A 20,889-nucleotide genomic window follows, 5' to 3' on the forward strand; every position below is an offset into this window, starting at 1 on the left:
CACATTCTACACAGGGAAGTAATGCTCTGGCCTGTTATGCAAGTAAAATACATTTTTCTTTAGAGTACTTTTACAAGTTTTAAATATTTTTCCTAAGTTTTACAAACTTACTTTTCACCTGTTTGGTTATGGGTTTCAGAAGTCCCAGCCACACCTGCAACAATAAGAGGATTCACTCTTTAGTATATACAGTTGTGCTCATAAGTTTACATACCCTGGCAGAATTTGATTTTTTTGCCCATTTTTCAGTGAATATGAATACACAAACTTTTCTTTCACTCATGGTTAGTGTTTGGCTGAAGCCATTTATTATCAATCAACTGTGTTTACACTTTTTAAATCATAATGACAACAGAAACTAGCCAAATGACCGTGATCAAAGGTATACTTACCCCAGTTCTTAATACTGTGTATTGCCCTCTTTAACATCAATGACAGCTTGAAGTCTTTTGTGGTATTTGTGGATGAGGCTCTTTATCTTCTCAGATGGTAAAGCTGCCCATTCCTCTTGGCAAAAAGCCTCCAGTTCCTGTAAATTCTTGGGCTGTCTTGCATGAACTGCACGTTTGAGATCTCCCCAGAGTGGCTCAATGATATTGAGGTCCAGGGACTGAGACCAGGGACTTCCGTGTTTCACAGTAGGAATGGTGTACCTTTCATGATAGGCCTTGTTGACTCCTCTCCAAATGTAGTTTTTTTGGTTGTGGCCAAAAAGCACAATTTCGGTCTCATCACACCAAATGACTTTGTGCCAGAAGGTTTAAGGCTTGTCTCTGTGCTGTTTTCCGTATTGCAAGCTGGATACTTTGTGGCATTTGCATAGTAATGGCTTTCTTCTGGTGACTCGACCATGCAGCCCATCTTTCTTCAAGTGCCTCATTATTGTGCATCTTGAAACAGCCACACCACATGTTTTCAGAAAGTCCTCGAGAATGAGAGTGCAAGGCATTTAAATTTGGTGAGTGCGTTTTCTTAAGGGGAGCGGAATCATTGTCACTAACAGTGTGGTGGAAGTAAATTTCTTTAAGATATTTATTATAGAAGAATTATCACTGAGTCAATCACTTGAAGTTTATCACTTTTATGGACTTTAATTTTATTGAAATTTCTTTCATTTATTTTTTGCTATCTTTATTTTTAATTATGGTTCTCACTATTCACATGGTGTTATTGTATATTAGTACACTGTTTAGTATTTCATTCACTATTACATTGTGATATCAGCGCCACTATTTTTTCATTTAAAATAAATTTATATTTCATTATCATTCTAAGTGGCAGCTCTAGATTATTATTTGCATGAGCGCAGTGGTGAGACTTCAAGCATGGGCATGCTAGACTTGCTGACCAACAGTTAGATACACTAATTATAAGCAAACAGATCACAGATGAGGATGGTTACCTTTAAAAGCCATTCAAACCCTTTTGTGTCAACTTGTGTGCATGCTATCAGGCCAAAATCACCAGGGTATGTAAACTTTTCATCAGGGTCATTTGGGTAGATTCTGTTCTCATTATGATTTAAAAGAGTAAACGCAGTTGATTGATAATAAATGGCTTCAGCCAAACACCATGAGTGAAAGAAATGTTTTTGTGTTATTCATATTCTCTGAAAAATTACCAAGAAATCATAAATTCTGATAACTTAGAGCACACTATGCATGTGAGTGAGCAAGCTTTGAAGCAGTAAATGGCTATGAAGGCTCAAATGCATAGATGTAATTATTGTGACAGATTCCAGACAGGGAAATTTACAGTTGTTACACTTTAACAAGCCTACTGAATACCACTGTGCAATGTTCCATAACCCTACACAAGCCAAGTTTTGCCCAAATCAGATTGTCTTGCCACACAAGCTCAGGGTAACTGGCAGCTGGTGTACAGTGTGCACACATTTTGGGTTGTCACCAGAACAGGAATAGAGTGTCCCATGGGGACACTAGTTCTGGTGACCCCAGTGACATCCAGGGATTTCCTCCATTTGGAGGGTTTTCCTTTCACTTCTTATGGCTTTGCAACAGAAAGCAAGGGGAAATCTTCCCAATGCCAAAACCAAAAACTTGACAGGGTTTATAACCCTCCCCTACCTCAAAAAAGATTTGCCTTTAGTTCTACTTTAAGGTTATGTTTTAGAGGTAATTGAATTTTAAATGGTATGGAATATGTATGACTGGGTTCGAAGCAGTGTGCTCTGGTTTGGGTGCAGCACAATTATACACATTTTCCGGTGTGCTCCTATCGACTTCTATTGGATTGTGAGTTTTAATGAAAGTGCATCAAATTCCTGCATAGTGCATCTTTAATGCACTTTTAAAAAATGCATGGTTTAATAGAAGTCAGTGGGAGTGCACCTAAAAGCACATTTCAAACGCAATTACAATTGCGCTGTGCCCAAATTGCAGCACACCGGTGTGAACCCAGCCTTAGATTAAGTGTTAGGTACTGTATAGGTTACAGTTCAGGGACATTCTTACACATGATTACTTTTTCACTTGTTTTTGGAACCAAAAGACCACAGCTAGGACTGTAAAGACTGTGCTTTGCCTGTTCAGACATAGGATCACTCAGGTTTTGTATGCAGGTGGTAAGTGTTGTATCCTTGACTTACCACAAGATGGTGCTGTCACAGAAACATACATTTTTCAGGAACACAACTGCAACATGACATACACGTCAATCTACTATAGCATAGTATAAAATATATATATATTTTTAAAACAAACTTGATAGAAAATGTATTAAAACATATATGCTAAAGAGTATATAGGTTAGACAGTACCATATAACATATTATAGTAAAGAACAATTTTCCAATAGAATTGAATGCATTTGAAAAGTGAGCAAGTCTGAGCCCCTGGCTAATTTGGCAATTCAAACATTTTCAATTTGCCAGAAATAAGTGCATGGTTATTTCTCTGATCGGTGTATATTCATGCATACCTGCAATCCTCAATACTTGGATCACCATACTTGTTACACTTTTTCTTCAAATAGATCATTTTGATTATGTCTTTAGGTTTCTACAATGTAATTAACCATTTTTCTCAGGGTGTGAAAATATGTCAATGTAAACATCTGTAATTTCATATATATTAGTCATCTGTGCAGTACATTTCTACAATATACAATCTGAAATTCTCCTTAATTATACTTATCCCTACAATAAAGCACTACAGTCCGACTCTGTAATTTGTGGGTACTGTAGAAAGGAAAGAATATCTATTTAGTGTGTAGGGGCGTGCAATTAGGTCAACTAACATATGTGTAGCGGTGGTCTGCTCTGCCACCCTCGTGGCTCCCGCGCCTCCTGTTGTCCCTGCTGGTGACCACAAGGCAGAGACTGACAGTAATGGATGGGCCTGTCAGCCCCAGTGCAGGTTTTCTCCTCTCACCCTCTAGTTTCCCTGTGTGAAGAGTGACACACACACAGGCACTCTGCCCTTTCCCCTGCCTCCCTATTGCAGAGGCAGAGAGCCAATCATCAGGGAACATCAGAAGAGAACTGTGGGATAAGAAGTCCCAGCACAGAGCAGCCGGCCTGAATTTTAAGGTGACAGGACCACAGATCCCAGGCTGCACTGCAGAGTCGAGAGAATTGTGGGAGAGACTATAAAAGTACAGGGCAGATTAGGCCCAGCTCTTTGCTTCCTGGATCCCCTCATGTGGAGGCCACCCCGCCGCTCTGACAGGGGTATTGTGGCCTACCACGCATTTCAACCTGGACGAGGGGGGCCTAGCTCTGCATGCTGTTAATCTGACATCCATCCAGCACCACTCTGGTCGCCTGCCGACCTGTGTGCTGAGCTTCACATCAGGAAATCGATAAGGCGGGTCCACTGCACGGATGTTACTGCATGAGCTGCTGTCCAGAGGGCATCGAATCGGCCTGGTCATTAGTGAGAGGGCAGTTGCCCACCTTTACAAATCATTTCTCACTGTTTTACTGGGACACTTTGCACAGATGTCTCTACCTTAGGAATACTTTGCTGAACCTACTTTGAATACTGTGCAGAGACACCTTTATCTCTCTTCATTTCAATAAACCTATTGCTTGCTACTACACCTCACTGGATAAAAGTTAATGAGCTCCTCCATGCCGGTGAAGACAATCAGATCTGTAACGTGGACATTACTGTCATTGCTGCTATAAGGGCCTTTATACCACTCCCTTTAAGTCAGACCTCTCAGAGTTAATGGTTAATAGTTTGGCCTGGGGTTCCCCTTTAGTATTGGTAATATCTACAAGTACTCAATAGTTTTGAAGAAGGTATTTACAGATTATCTGTCACTGACTGTATTGATGCTGTTATTTGCATATTTGTTTGAGCATTATTAAAATCACTTCAACCAAATCCTGGTTGTTTGTCCGGGATCTGGCTGACCAATAATATTTTGAGTTTTTACTGCCTAAGAAAATTGAAAGAAACATTAATACTTGAACTGTGTCAGTGTGTCATTACTGTAGTATTCCATTAATCACATTGCTAGGTGTGCCAGAGGGGCTGAGACAGTTCTTTGGGGTTGAGAGGCAGAGTAACGGACTGAACAAACAAAAGCAGCTCCTTCAGGGGTATCACTACACGTGGGGGCTCGTCCGGGATATAACCCTACTCTGCAGTCAACTTCCTTAGTCAGCTTCCCTGCAAGCACCAGGATGGACCCTGCAGCTGCGATCCAGTGGTGTGAAGAAGCAGGCACCCACTCAGAGCCGAGTGTGGTGATTGAGCTCCCAGGGGAGACCTGGACTGAAGAACAAATCAGCCATGTAGTGAAGACGCTGTCCCCAGACAGGAAGGTCTGGGTGATTGCTGTCAAAACAAACCATGGGGCCTCCCGCGCCTATGCGCTGTTAGTGGAGACAAGGAGTCCCTGAAAGCTTTAAAGGTGCCAGTGTGCAATTGGCCAACAAGACGGAGCTTTGTATAATCCATCTGAAGGCTCCAGATGAGGGCCTCCCAGCTCCAATCAAGCTACGGAAAAAGTTCCCTCCCCGTCACCTCTGACCACAATTGGACCAGAATTCTTTGCTGCCCTGGGAGACTTCATGTCAAAATGTCAGAAAGACCGTCTAAAATACTCTGGAACTGGGTATCGGAAGCTAAGGGTCTTCTCTGGAAGACAATCAGTGCCTACAGGGGAGGACAACTTTGAAGAGTGGCTGGACCAGGCAACACAAGCCTTGGATGAATGGGACATTCCTGAGACCCACAAGAAACAGAGAATCACAGAGTTTAAATGGGCCTGCCTCAGAAGCCATCCGCAATTTGAAGCTCAATAAGCAGGATTATGTTGCCAAGGACTACCTGAAAATTCAGCATGATGTGTTTGGGCGCACAGAGAAGTTTTCTGATCTCATGTACCATTGGAGCACACTTACCAAAATGAGGGAGAGAAGTTGTCGGAGTACATGAGACGTTTGGACAAAATTATGCACCAGATCTTGTTGAAGATGGGTCTAGACCCCGGAAAGTGGATGAGGTCCGTGCCCAGCAAGTCTTGAGGGGTGCCCAACCCTTGGACCCCATCACCCTCCTGTTGAGAACCCATGAAGATGGTGGCATCTTGAAGTACCCAGATCTGATCCGGATTGTGCGGGAAGAGGAGGCCATGCTGCAAAACAAAAAAAAAAGTCAGAGGTCAGAATCTGTCATTGGGGTCATGGTGGCCAGTGCAGCTGATGGTGACCCCGAGGTCGAGCTTCTTAAAACCCAGGTGTCGCAGCTGATAGAGATGATGGCCCTGTTGACCGCCAAGTCCACTGTCCTACCAAGCGATGAAGTTTCAGTGCCCAAGAAGTCCTCAAGCTCTACGGTTGCTAAGGTGGAGAAGCCAGCAAACCAAGGAATCTGCTTCAACTGCGGAGGAGTTGGACATTATTGACAAGTATGCCCAAGCCCAGTGAAGCCTGATGTACAGCACCAGAAGCCGGTGGGAAACTTCAGAGGGCCCCGGTGAAGGAGCCAGCCGGGTGTCCATTTACAGTAGCTAGCTCCAAAGCCAAAGACATGAAGAGACAGCAGCGGGAGTCCAAACCCTCTCAGAGGGCTCCCGTTGTTGCCTCGGAGCGGCCCAGTGTCCCGCTCCCTTTGACACATGCTACCCGGCGTCAGAAAGTCAATGCACACCAGACTCCCTGAGCTCAACAGAGACTCAAGCCGGATCAGAACTTCCGCAAGGAAGAAGTGCGGATACAAACCACTGAACGGGCCAAGACCACCACTTCCTCCAAGCTCCCTGATAAGCAGGTGGGACCTTCTCCTGTTGTCTCCATCCAAGTAAAGGGAATCTACACCAAGGCCCTTCTGGATACTGGAGCTCAAGTGCCCCTCCTCTACAGAGACTTCTATGACAGGCACCTCAAACACCCGCCATTACAAAAGTTAGAAGAGCTAGAGATATGGGGCATTGGGAATCAGAACTTTCCCTATGATGGCTATCTACCAGTCAGGCTGACCTTCGATCCCTCTGTAGCTGGGAAAGCTGAGACCCTTGACACTTTGGCAGTGGTCTGTCCTCGCCCACCAGGGGCCAGTAAGAGTTCTCTCATCATCGGGACTAATACTGATCTTGTCAGAAGACTGTTAACACCTCTTGTCCAAGAGCCGGACACTTTAACTACAAGTGTGCACCCCATGTTGAGACAAGCCTATCAGCACCTATCAGCAGAAGAGAAGGCCCCGTCTGGAGAAGTGGGAAAGATCTGGCACTTGGACTGGAGTGAGAAGGTGTTACAGCCTGGTGAAGTGGCCTGTTTACGGGTATCTGTCAAACTAAATTGGAAACAACCAGGTCATTTCATTGTCCTTGAAGCAGACAGAGAGAAGACATGGGAGTGGAGATGTTTCCCGAAGTGGTTCCGTCCAAAGCCTTGCAGAGAAGTCACGGGAGGATCTCGGTCAGTGTCTGCAACATAAGGGCCTCGCCAGTGAAGATGCCAGCTCGGATGTTGCTGGGACTGGTAAATCCGGCTACCCCAGTCCCACCTTCTGATTTGGTGGGGGGAGAAAAGGATGGGATCCCCGTCAAGGAGTTCTATCCGAAGAACACTCCTCTTTCACCCAAATGGAGAGAAAGAGCCAAGACTCCTGAAATGGCAGGCTGCATTCTAGAAGAGTGAATTTGATGTGGGATGTGCAAAGAGTGCCAACCACCAGATCAGTCTTCAGGAGCATAAGTCGTTCAGAGAAAGAGTCCGGCGGATTCCTTTAGGAGACTTGGAAGACCTGCATGAACAATTGGCAGAATTGAAGGGAGCAGGTATCATCCGGGAATACCGAAGTCCATATGCTTCTCCGATAGTGGTGGCACGGGTCGCTGAGGCTGTGTATCGACTACAGGACACTGAACAGAAGGACCATTCCCAACCAGTACACCACCCCATGGATAGAGGATGCCTTGCAGAGCCTGTCAGGGGCAAAATGGTTCAGCGTGCTGGACCTGAAGAGTGGGTAATATCAAATCTTCATACATCCTGAGGATCGGGAGAGCACCACCTTTATTACCCCGGTGGGGTCCTTTGAATTTTACCTTATGCCTCAGGGCTTGTTCGGCACCCCAGCCGCTTTCCAAAGGCTCATGGAGAAGATGGTGGGTGACATGAACCTGATAAAAGTGTTGGTGTATCTAGACGACATCATTGTCTTTGGGAAGACCTTGGAGGAGCACGAAGAGCATCTGGAGAAGGTCCTTAAGAGACTTCATGACGAGAGGGTGAAGCTGTCTCTGGAGAAGTGCCAGTTTTATCAACCCTTGGTCAACTACCCTGGTCACATCGTGTCTGCCGACAAAGTGGCCACTGACCCCCAGAAGCTGGAAGCCGTCACCTCCTGGACGAGGCCTATTAATGTGACCGAGCTCAGGTCGTTTCTGGGATTCTGTTCTTATTACAGAAGTTTTGTTGTGGGATTCGCTAAAATACCTCGCCCACTCAATGAGCTAATGAAAAGCAAAGAGGAAGATGGTCACTCAGATCTGACGAAGCCTGTCAGACCAGCTGGAGGGCCTAGAAAACTAAGAGAGTCCATTCAGGAACAGTGGACTGCCCAATGTGAAGAGGCCTTTAGGTAGTTGAAATGGAGCCTAACAACTGCTCCAGTCCTGGCCAATGCAGATCCAACAAGCCATATGAACTACACGTTAACGCCAGTCAAGATGGGTTAGGCGGGGAGCTGTATCAGGAGCACGACAGCCACCTACGGCCTGTTGCCTATGTGGGTCGGAGCTTGGCACCCACCGAGAAGAACTACCCCACACACAAACTCGAGTTTCTGGCCTTGAAGTGGGCAGTAGTGGATAAACTGAAGGATTATCTATACGGAGCAGAGTTCATGATTACATCCTCACCACTGCCAAGTTGGACGCCACAGGTCACAGATGGTTGGCTGTCCTTTCGGGGTTTACTTTCAGCCTGAAGTATCGAACCGGGGGTTAGGAACAAAGACGAGGATGCTCTGTCAAGAAGGCCCCATTGCCCCACTGACCCTCCAGAAGAATGAGCCCAGCTGACACCTGAAGGGGTACGAGCCTTATGTCAAGGAGCAGAACACCAAGCTGGAGGGATGATCCAGGACCGAAGAGTTTCAGCTGCTGGTGCCCCCAAATGTTATTGCAATGTCACCCAAGTTGGGGATGAAGGTCTGCTAAAGCTTTCTAAGAAAGACTTGCAAAGGGACCAGTTGGAAGAGCCTCTTTGTAGCTTGGCATTGAAGGCCTTGGAGAGCCAACGCCCTGATTTGCTCCTTACTGATTCCCCGAAGGAGGCCCATCTACTGCACCGACAGTGGGATCGTCTGCAGCTGCATCAAGGGGTGGTCTACCGAAGGGGCCCCTCTGACGATCCTGAAGAAAAATGGCAGTTATTTCTACCGGAAAAACATAGGGAGACGGTTTTAACTGCCCTACACGACAACCATGGCCACCCAGGGCCCGAGAGGACTTTCCACCTGGTGATGGACCGATTCTACTGGCCCTGCATGTGAGCTGAAGTCGAGAGCTATTGCCACTCCTGCATCAGATGTATCCAAAGAAAAAGTTTGCTCACCGAGCTGCCCCAATGGGCCATCTTCAAAGTCAGGGGTCCATGGAGCTGGTGTGCATTGACTTTCTGTGCTTGGAGCCTGATCTGAGTGGACAGGGAAATATCCTGGTAGTGACTGACCACTTCACTCGGTATGTCCAGGCATTTCCCACAAAGGATCAACAGGCATCCACAGTGGCCAAGATCTTAGTGGAGAAGTTCTTTTGTACACTATGGCCTGCCCCAACGTATCCACTCTGATCAAGGGAGAGACTTCAAGAGCATCCTCATCAAGAGACTTTTAGACCTGTTAGGCATTAAGAAGTCCAGAACCGGCAGTGTGCATGTGCAGAGGATCCAAAATGGCCGCTTGAGCCAGGAGCTCCGTTCCTCCCAGGACAAATGGCGCCCGAAGAAGGAAACTGAGCCCCTAGAAATGAGCATCCTTCGGTGCACAGGACCCCTAAACAGCCAGGGAGTCCCCCCGCATGTCCGGAATCCCGGTCCGCAGAGACCTTGGACCGCAATTTGCCTCGGCATCGCCGGCGGGGTGTACCTAGATGGCCACCACGGCCCAGCAGCATGCTTCAAGCGCTGAGGGACATCCAGAACACAGGCAAGTGATTGCCCCAGCATCCCTCACATACACCCCTGCAAGCCTACATGGCCCCCAACAGAGGATGACACCTTCCACAGAATCCCTCCTGGGCCCTGACTTTGGGGACAGTGCCTTCTCCCCAGCAGGGCCTTCTCTCCACCCACACCAGGGAGCCTCGGTCATGTCCACCCCAGCACAAGACATATACCCCCACCCAGAAGACCTCTTCCTGAAATTCTCTGAACTACTAGAGAAGGGTTTGGCCGCCACGGCTGCAAGAATAACAGGAGATATTAAAGCTGCTTCCATTCTGTGGCCCAGGTTTTGGAAGTCAATCGAGAACAAATTAGATATGACTGTGGCTACCACTAACCAGAACTCTGACCATATCCAGACTCTGCAGGACAGGCTAGATCTAGCCATTTCCAGGATTGACGAACTTGAAAACAGATCCAGAAGATACAATTTCCGGATCAGGGGGCTCCCTGAGTCCATCACAGAAGTACCCCAGGCAGCCCAAGTGGCCTTAAGGCCTTAATTCCTAACATACCACAGCACCGCTTGGAATCAGATAGAGTACACCGAGCCCTGGGACCCCCACAGAAGGACAGTTCCCCTTGGGACATCATCGTTAAACCACACTTCTACTCGGTTAAGGAAGAGATAATGAAGCAATCCAGAGCGGTGAAACAGATAACTTGCCGGGGTCACCCAATCCTCATCTTTGCAGACCTGTCCCCATCTACGATCCAGAGAAGACGGCCTTGAAACCTCTCCTCAAAGTCATATCCCAAAAGGAGATAAAGTACTGGTGGGTCTTCCTATTCGCTATCAAGTTCTCCCTCAAGAGCAAGCAGTATTCCTTCTCAACTATTCAGGAGGGAGAGAGAATCCTTCTCTCTCTGAAGCTCATCTCGCAGGAAGCGGACATGGACATATCCAACTATAATCTCAACGCCGAGAAATGACCATTGCCCACGAGCCCTAAAACTCCCCTGTGGAACAAGCCAAGGACCAAGAGAATTAAAGACAATGGCCCGACCTGAAGCGGGGAGACTACTGCGGCTGCAGTCCCAATTTCCCTCACCTCCTTCAGGTTGAAGTAATTTGTTTCTCCTCATTCATTGAGTGGGGTCCTTGCTCCAAAGGGCCGGTTGTTATTTTTTTACTGTTCCTTATTTGTTTCTCTTGCCCAAGAGAGGACCAAATTTAAGGGTTTTTCTATGGGGTCCCGAGTCGATTTGAGCTTGGGTCTCCGTGTTCAAATTTTTTTCTTCTCAAAACATTTTTTGGTTTCACTTTATAGTCTTCAGGTGGACTGTTATCCCCACTCCGTTTAGCCTATGGACTTGAAACAGGCCCAAGTTATGGGCCTGCTCCAGATTATACCCGGGACAATCCAACATGTATAGACTGCTAGCCTTAACGTGAGACTGAGTTTTGCCCCGGGGTCTCCCGGTCTCTCCATCCTTCGGAAGTGGAGGAGGAGGGATCCTGACAACTTAGAGTTCCCCAGGGTTCATTTTAGAACCTACCTACTTTTTTCTTTATTATTGTTTTTTTAAAGTTTTTAAGGGCGCCTAAGTCCTGAGTGCTGAATATGTGCCTCAGCCTATCCCTCAGACCCTTTTGTCTCTGGGGGGTAGGTTGTCTGCTCCTTGTGGATCAGACACTACTTGTTTGACAAGAACTCCAGGGGGGGATTTTCACCCTGGATTTGGGTCAAAACCTTATGATGAGGCTTCAGTTTGCCTCCTCACCTCTACTTGTCTTCTTTCTCTTTCTTTCCTTCTTTTCTCACTTTCCTTTCCCTGTCCTTTTCCCCCCGCAGATATTAACATTTGTTTTTTATTAAGTCACTCACCAGGTTCCCTCCCAGCCTACCACGCTTCCTGCGGCCCAGCGCAACCGAACTCCCCCCTCACAGGGCGACTACAAGGTCCTCCCTAACGTAGGTGACATGGGGTGTGGCAGCTTCCCTCATCCTCTGCTCCAGACACTGATACCACACTCCAGATAGCTACACACAATGTTCAGGGCCTGAACTCCCCTGAACTGGTCGGCTTTCAGATAAAAGTGGTCTCTGCGGCGGAATCGCCGCGAGATCACTTTTATCGGTGGCAGGAGAGGGGGCCCCCCTCCCGCCGCGATCCAGTGCCCCCCACCGCTTACTGGAGCCGTTGGTAGCGGCAGAGGCGATCGCGTCTATCTCCTTGCTGTGCCTGGAGACGAGTGAGGCTAAGATGGCGCCCACCCGTCTCCATGACACTGCAGGGCGGAATCGACGTCAAAACATCACTTCCGCCCATATGTCTTAAAGGCACATTTTTTTCAATGTCATTTTTTTAAATGACTTTTTTTTTATTCCATTTTAGTGTAAATATGAGATCTGAGGTCTTTTTGACCCCAGATCTCATATTTAAGAGTTTCTGTCATGATTTTTTCTATTACAAGGGATGTTTACATTCCTTGTAATAGGAATAAAAGTGACACAATTTTTTTTTAAAACAGTGTAAAAATAAATAAAATAATGTAAAATAAATAATGAAAAAAAAAAAAAATTTTTTTAAAACCCCCCCGTCCCGACAAACTCGCACGCAGAAGCGAACGCATACGTGAGTAGCGCCCGCATATGAAAACGGTGGTCAAACCACACATGTGAGGGATCGCCGCAATCGTTAGAGCGAGAGCAATAATTCTAGCCCTAGACCTCCTATATAACGCAAAACATGCAACCTGTAGAATTTTTTAAACGTCGCCTATGGAGATTTTTGAGGGTAAATGTTTGACGCCATTCCACGAGCGGGCGCAATTTTGAAGTGTGACATGTTGGGTATCAATTTACTCGGCGTAGCATTATCTTTCACAATATAAAAAAAAAATTGGGCTAACTTTACTGTTGTCTTATTTTTTTTTATTCAAGTGTATAGACAGCTGCTCAAATGCGGTGTGAAAAAAAAGTATTGCAATGACCGCCATTTTATTCTCTAGGGTGTTAGAAAAAAAAACAATATATAATGTTTGGGGGTTCTAAGTAATTTTATAGCAAAAAAACCTGTTTTAAACATGTAAACACCTAAATTCCAAAACGAGGCTGGTCCTTAAGTTGGTAATACCACAGGCAGGCAGCTTAAAGTATTTACAGTTAGTGTACTGTGTACCCTGCACAGTGTGCACCTATAGCTACCTGAAGACAAGTGCTGGTGTTCTCCTTCTGATGCTATTAATACCACAGGCAGACAGCTTTAAGTATTTACAGTTAGTGTACTGTGTACCCTGCACCGTGTGCACCTATAGCTACCTGAAGACAAGTGCTGGTCTTCTTCTTCTTATCCTATTAATACCACAGGCAGGCAGCTTTAAGTATTTACAGTCAGTGTACTGTGTACCCTGCACAGTGTGCACCTAAAGCTACCTGAAGACAATTGCTGGTGTTCTCATACTAATAATACTACAGGCAGGCAGTTGATTCTGCTAACTGCAGTATAATCAGTATATATACATCCCAGTTTTGTGCAGTTACATCTCACTGCAGGCCATTAGTATGTCTGGAAGGCCAACAAGGAGAGGCAGACAGTCACAAGCCAATAAAAAAAGGGCAAGCAGGCTCTGTGTCTAGAGGCAACAGTGCTGGTCGTGGACACGGTGCATCCTCATCAGCACGTGGCCGTGGAACACGCTTGTCCTTTTTTTCGGCAGCTGGCCGTGTTGAGCCACAACATGCGAAAGACTTGGTAGAGTGGATGACCAAGCCGTCCTCATCCTCCTCATCCTCTCTCACTCAGGCTCAGGGTACTTTGTCTGGCAAAGCAGCTGCCAACGCGGCCTCTTCCCTCAGCTCAATGGCATCAGTCACTCCTTCCCTAGCCCCACCATGTCCTCCTGAGGAGTCCTCCGAACTGTTTGACCTCAGTGTTGGGTACATGCTCCAGGAGAATGCCCAGCGTTTTGAAGGCTCCGATGATGGTACTCAGCTAGAGGAAGGCAGTAACGTGAGCCCAGAGAGAGCGGGTGCCCAAGAAGGACAGCAATCTGGCAGTCATGTTCCCCCAGCTGCAGCATACAGCCAGGCTTGCTCCAGTGATGAGGAGGGAGGGGATGATGAGTTCACTGACTTCACATGGGTGCCTGATAGGAGAGAGGAGGAGGTACATCACCAACGAGGCAGGGTGCCCTCCAGGGGCCAGCTTAAGGGCAGCACACTGACAGCATCACACAGCAGAGCTACACATGTGCAGGGCGCTGCTGTCTCTGCGCGTTATTCCAAAAGCATTTGGTGTAGGCCTTTTTTGAGACAAGTGCATCAGATAGCACCGCTGCTATTTGCAACATATGTCTCAAGCGTATCTCGCATGGCCAAAACATCACCCGCTTGGGCACCACATGCTTGACCAGACATATGTCGACCTGCCATGCTGTTCGTTGGCAAGTGTACCTAAAAGACCCACACCAAAGAACAAAGAGGACCTCTCTTTGCTCCTCATCATCTGGGATCTCCAACCCCACTATACCTTCAGTCCTCTCTGAAACCTGCACTGAGAGGAATGAAGGTGTGGAATTAGGTGTGTCACAGCCAAGTACTTGCAGGCAATCTGCTATCAGTACACCGATGTCAGATTGTACCAGGCAAATTTCCCTGCCCCAGCTGCTGCACTGCCGAAAGAAATTCGCTCCCAGCCATTCACATGCCCAGTGGTTGAATGCTAGCTTGGCTAAATTGCTAGCACTTCAACTGCTGCCTTTTCAGTTGGTAGACTCTGCCCCCTTCCGTGAGTTTGTGGAATGTGCGGTTCCTCAGTGGCAGGTTCCCAAATGCCACTTTTTCTCACAGAAGGTGATTCCGGCTCTCTACCGGCATGTGGAAGGCAATGTCTTGGCCTCGCTGGATAGGGCGGTCAGCGGTAAGGTGTATATTACCGCTGACTCATGGTCCAGCAGGCATGGACAGGGACGTTACCTATCTTTCACAGCGCATTGGGTGACTCTGCTGGCAGCTGGGAAGGATGCAGGACAATGTGCAGTAGTGTTGGAGGTTGTTCCACCACCACGCTTCCAAAATGCTACTACTGGTGATTCTAACACACCTCTCTCCTCCACCCCCTCCTGGCTGACCTCCAAAAGGAATTTAACCTGCCCAAGAACCGCCTAATCTATGCCATGCCCACCAGGTGGAACTCAACGTTGGTCATGCTGCAGCGGCTGCACACGCAGCAGAAGGCCATCAATGAGTACCTGTGCGAGTATGGCACCAGGACAGGGTCAGGAGAGCTTGTTTTTTTTTCCCCACGCCAGTGGGCCATGATCAGGGATGCATGCACGGTCCTGTCACCATTTGAGGAGGCCACGAGGATGGTGAGCAGTGACAGTGCATGCATCAGTGACACTGTCCCTCTTGTCCACCTGTTGGAGCACACGCTGCGTGGAATAATGGACAGGGCACATGAGGCAGAACAGAGGCAGGAAGAGGAGGACTTCCTTAGCTCTCAAGGCCCCTTTATCCAGACAGTGTTCCTGCTTGCCGCCAATCACACAGGAAGAGGATGAGGAGGAGGATTGTGTCAGCATGGAGCTGGAGCCTGGCACTCAGCATCAGCAGCACTCTTCAAGGGATAATTTACAGTCCCAAGAAACCCATGGACTTGTACATGGCTGGGAGGAGGTGGCTGCGGATCATGTCGTTCTTAGTGACCCAGAGGACTCCGGACCGAATGCCTCAGCAAACCTACGCTGCATGGCCTCCCTGATCCTGCAAAGCCTGCGGAAGGATCCTCGTATTCGTGGTATCAAGGAGAGGGATCATTACTGGCTGGCAACCCTCCTTGACACACGTTACAAGGGTAAGGTTGTGGACCTTATATTGCCATCGCAGAGGGAGCAGAGGATGAAACATCTTCGGGAGGCCTTGCAGAAAGGTCTGTGCAATGCGTTCCCAGAGACTGGGAGGTTACAAACTCCTGTTCCTGGACAACGTGTTGCTGAGGCTTCGGTCCGTCAAAGAAGGAGGGGTGGAGAAGGTGGCCGTCTGACCGATGCGGTCAGACAATTTTTTAGTCCGCAGCCCCATGGTATGATCGGTTCCAGCAACCATCGCCAACGTCTGTTTTACATGGTGCAGGAATACCTAGGGGCAAGACCTGACTTGGACACCTTTCCCATCGAAAATCCTCTGGGTAACTGGGTCTTGAGGATGGATCACTGGCCAGAGCTTGCATAGTATGCCATTGAGCTACTAGCTTATCTTGAATCCAGCGTTCTTTTGGAACGCACATTCAGTGCTGCTGGAGGCTTTGTAACCGATCACAGGGTGCGCCTGTCCACCGACTCGGTCGATCGACTGACCTTCATAAAAATGAATCAGTCTTGGATCACCACCAGCTACCAAGCACCTGATGCTGATGTAACCGAATAATTTTTTTTGAAATGTCAGATCTCTTCAAGACTGCCTATGTTGATGCTGAGTGACTATCCTGTTATGCTGAGTGACTATCCTCTTCCTCCTAAATGATCATGCTGATAGCTTGTAAGAACATTTTTGATTCTGGGCGCCGCCACCAGTGGCTAAGGCCCAATTTTTCATCCCCTGTTTAACAGGGGCGTGTAATTACAATTTTTGATGCAATATTTTGCAGGAGGGTTCATTGCTGCGCTCAACTAGAATATCTGTGAGGGGTTGCAATGTTGTGGCACCAGTGCCTAAGGCCCAATTTTTCTGCCCCTGTTCAACAGGGACATGTAATTACAATTCTCGATCTAATATTTCACAGCAGGGCCCGTTCCTGCGCCCACCAAGAGTAACTGTGAGGACTTATAGTGTTGTGGCACCACCACCAAAGGCCCAATTTTTCTACCACTGTTCAACAATGGCATGTAATTACAATTCTTGATCTAATATTTCACAGCAGGGCCTGTTCCTGCGCCCACCAAGAGTAACTGTGAGGGCTTACAGTCTTGTGGCAACACCAACACCTAAGGCCCAAATTTCTGCAGGGTATATAGGGCAGGCCCCTACTTTCAAACATCCAACTTACAAATGACTCCTACATGCAAACGGAAGGAGACAACAGGAAGTGAGATGAAATCTACCCCTAGGAAGGGAAATTCTCTCTTGTAAGAGTTAATATGGGAAAAAAAGTGTCTCCTCTCCACTGATGCTTTATCACCAATCCTTGTTTCACTAAAAACCCCACATTTTCAAAAAACATTTGTCATTGGGACAGAAAGTGAAGTGAAATCTTCTGAAGAGGTGCACAGACAGCAAAACAAATGTTACAGGGGTGATAACCCTTCCCTATGTTTTCCAAAAAGCTTGGCTGGAGATACACTTTAAAAATGTACCAGTTCAAAATTACAAACAGATTCTACTTAACAACAAACCTACAGGATTGGCGAATGCAGCAGGAAGGGCACTATGGGCACGACGGGCCTGTGTTTGTCTTCTTGGTGGCAGCGGGTGCAGCTGTTATCCTGGGCCGCCATCATATGACGTGACAGCCTTCCAGGCCCCCCAGGGGGCGCGTGCGTGCGCCCACCATGTCACTCGGGTCCTGGTGCGCGTGCCCAGCGGCCGCGATGTCCGCCGGGCACCCGCGATTGCCCGGTAGCGGAGCAGGACCGTGAATCTGTGTATGTAAACACACAGATCCTCGTCCTGTCAGGTGGGAGGAGACCGATGGTGTGTTCCTGGCAAGCACCAGCGGCCTAGTACACCCCGGTCGTAGTCAAACCAGCACTGCAGTAACACTTGGTGACGTGGCGAGTCCCATAAGTGCAGTTCAAGCTGGTGAGGTGGCAAGCACAAGTAGTGTCCCGCTGCCACCAAGAAGACAAACACAGGCCCGTCGTGCCCATAGTGCCCTTCCTGTTGCATTCGCCAATCCTAATTGGGAACCCACCGCTTCTGCAGCACCCGTACTTCCCCCATTCACATCCCCAACCAAATGCAGTCGGCTGCATGAGAGGCATTTTCTTTATGTCCTCCCGAGTACCCCTACCCAACAAACCCCCCCCAAAAAAATGTTGTGTCTGCAGCAAGCGCGGATATAGGCGTGACTATTATTGTCCCTCCTGTCCTGACAATCCTGGTCTTTGCATTGGTGAATGTTTTGAACGCTACCATACACTAGTTGAGTATTAGCGTAGGGTACAGCATTGCACAGACTAGGCACACTAAACACAAGGTCTCCCAAGATGCCATCGCATTTTGAGAGACCCGAACCTGGAACCGGTTACAGTTACAAAAGTTACAGGTGATATATGCCTAAGCATGGGGGCAGCAGGCGCGGAGGAGCGATTTGCTCCTACCTTTTGCAGGAGGATGCCCCCCTGCTTCAGCATATATAAATGGTGCATGTATGCCCATCATTAGAAGTGGGTGGATGAAGGGAGGTATTCTAATGGTGGGCATACCCACCGATCAATCTCTTTTTTTAGTTCAGCCCACAGGCTGCATGAAAAAAAAAAAGATTACAATATATGCCCAACAAGGACCAGCAATGTACTGGTATGTTGCTGGACTTTGAGTGGTTATAGCAGAATGATGCCTGCAGGTTTAGGTATCATCTTGGTGTCATTCTTTTCAACCAGTGGTCGGCTTTCATGTAAAAGCAATCCTAGCGGCTAATTCGCCGCTAGACTGCCTTTACAAGCAGTGGGAGGGAATGCCCCCTTCACCGGCTCTGGCTGGTTTTTCTCTTCCCAACAGGGAACCTGAGAATGCAGCCGGTGATTCAGCCAGCTGATCATAGAGCTGATCAGAGACCAGAGTGGCTCCAAACATCTCTATGGCCTAAGAAACCGGAAGCTACGAGCATTTCATGACTTAGATTTCGCCGGATGTAAACAGCGCCATTGGGAAATTGGGAAGGCATTTTATCACACCGATCTTGGTGTGGTCAGATGCTTTGAGGGCAGAGGAGAGATCTAGGGTCTAATAGACCCCAATTTTTTCAAAAAAAGAGTACCTGTCACTACCTATTGCTATCATAGGGGATATTTACATTCCCTGAGATAACAATAAAAATGCTAAAAAAAAAAAAAAAAAAATGAAAGGAACAGTTTAAAAATAAGATAAAAAAGAAAAAAATTAATAAAATAAAAAAAAGCACCCCTGTCCTCCCCTGCTCTCGCGCAAAGGCGAACGCAAGCATCGGTCTGGCGTCAAATGTAAACAGCAATTGCACCATGCACGTGAGGTATCACCGCGAAGGTCAGATCGAGGGCAGTAATTTTAGCAGTAGACCTCCTCTGTAAATCTAAAGTGGTAACCTGTAAAGGCTTTTAAAAGCTTTTAAAAATGTATTTAGTTTGTCGCCACTGCACGTTTGTGCCCAATTTTAAAGCATGTCATGTTTGGTATCCATGTACTTGGCTTAAGATCATCTTTTTTATTTCATCAAATATTTGGGCAATATAGTGTGTTTTAGTGCATTAAAATTTTAAAAAGTGTGTTTTTTCCCAAAAAAATGCGTTTGAAAAATCGCTGCGCAAATACTGTGTGAAAAAAAAACTGAAACACCCACCATTTTAATCTGTAGGGAATTTGCTTTAAAAAAATATATAATGTTTGGGGGTTCAAAGTAATTTTCTTGCAAAAAAAATATTTTTTTCATGTAAACAAAAAGTGTCAGAAAGGGCTTTGTCTTCAAGTGGTTAGAAGAGTGGGTGATGTGTGGCATAAGCTTCTAAATGTTGTGCATAAAATGCCAGGACAGTTCAAACCCCCCCCCCCCCAAATGACCCCATTTTGGAAAGTAGACACCCCAAGCTATTTGCTGAGAGGCATGTCGAGTCCATGGAATATTTTATATTGTGACACAAGTTGCGGGAAAAAGACACATTTTTTTTTTTGCACAAAGTTGTCACTAAATGATATATTGCTCAAACATGCCATGGGAATATGTGAAATTACACCCCAAAATACATTCTGTTGCTTCTCCTGAGTACGGGGATACCACATGTGTGAGACTTTTTGGGACCCTTTCTAAGGGCGTAAATTTTTGATTTCACGCTTCACTGCCTATCACAGTTTCGGAGGCCATGGAATGCCCAGGTGGCACAAAACCCCCCCCAAATGATCCTATTTTGGAAAGTAGACACCCCAAACTATTTGCTGAGAGGTATAGTGAGCATTTTGCAGACCTCACTTTTTGTCACAAAGTTTTGAAATTTGAAAAAAGAAAAAACATTTTTTTTTTCTTGTCTTTCTTCATTTTCAAAAACAAATGAGAGCTGCAAAATACTCACCATGCCTCTCAGCAAATAGCTTGGGGTCATTTGGGGGGGTTTGTGCCACCTGGGCATTCCATGGCCTCCGAAACTGTGATAGGCAGTGAAGAGTGAAATCAAAAATTTACGCCCTTAGAAAGCCTGAAGGCGGTGATTGGTTTTTGGAGACCCGTACGCGGCTAGGCTCCCAAAAAGTCCCACACATGTGGTATCCCCATACTCAGGAGAAGCAGCTAAATGTATTTTGGGGTGCAATTCCACATATGCCCATGGCCTGTGTGAGCAATATATCATTTAGTGACAACTTTGTGCAAAAAAAAAAAAATGTGTCACTTTCCCGCAACTTGTGTCAAAATATAAAATATTCCATGGACTCAACATGCCCCTCAGCAAATAGCTTGGGGTGTCTACTTTCCAAAATGGGGTCATTTGGGGGGGGGGTTGTGCCATCTGGGCATTTTATGGCCTTCAAAACTGTGATAGGTAGAGAGAAGTGAAATCAAAAATTTACGCCCTTAGAAATCCTGATGGCGGTGATTGGTTTTCGGGGCCCCGTACGCGGCTAGGCTCCCAAAAAGCCCCACACATGTGGTATCCCCATACTTAGGAGAATCAGCTGAATTTATTTTGGGGTGCAATTCCACATATGCCCATGGCCTGTGTGAGCAATATATCATTTAGTGACAACTGTTTGTAATTTTTTTTTTTTGTCATTATTCAATCACTTGGGACAAAAAAATTAATATTCAATGGGCTCAACATGCCTCTCAGCCATTTCCTTGGAGTGTCTACTTTCCAAAATGGGGTCATTTGGGGGGGGTTTGTACTGCCCTGCCACTTTAGCATCTCAAGAAATGACATAGGCAGTCATAAACTAAAAGCTGTGTAAATTCCAGAAAATGTACCCTAGTTTGTAGGCGCTATAACTTTTGCGCAAACCAATAAATATACACTTATTGACATTTTTTTTACCAAAGACATGTGGCTGAATAAATTTTGGCCTAAATGTATGACTAAAATTGAGTTTATTGGATTTTTTTAATAACAAAAA

At 46.7% G+C, this 20,889-nt stretch overlaps 1 protein-coding gene across 3 annotated transcripts in view; it reads right to left on the minus strand.

Moving 5' to 3' along the window:
- FRMD7 (FERM domain containing 7) overlaps positions 1-20,889 on the minus strand; it is a 103,511-nt gene that overhangs the window by 50,877 nt on the left and 31,745 nt on the right. For all 3 annotated transcript variants that reach the window (XM_073599165.1, XM_073599164.1, XM_073599166.1), the window contains one exon: positions 112-154. In XM_073599165.1, the coding sequence (XP_073455266.1) occupies positions 112-154 (43 nt within the window). The remainder of the gene's footprint in view (positions 1-111; positions 155-20,889) is intronic.

The sequence above is a fragment of the Aquarana catesbeiana genome, linkage group LG09, assembly GCF_042186555.1.
Source record: "Aquarana catesbeiana isolate 2022-GZ linkage group LG09, ASM4218655v1, whole genome shotgun sequence".
Classification (NCBI taxonomy): Eukaryota; Metazoa; Chordata; class Amphibia; order Anura; family Ranidae; genus Aquarana; species Aquarana catesbeiana.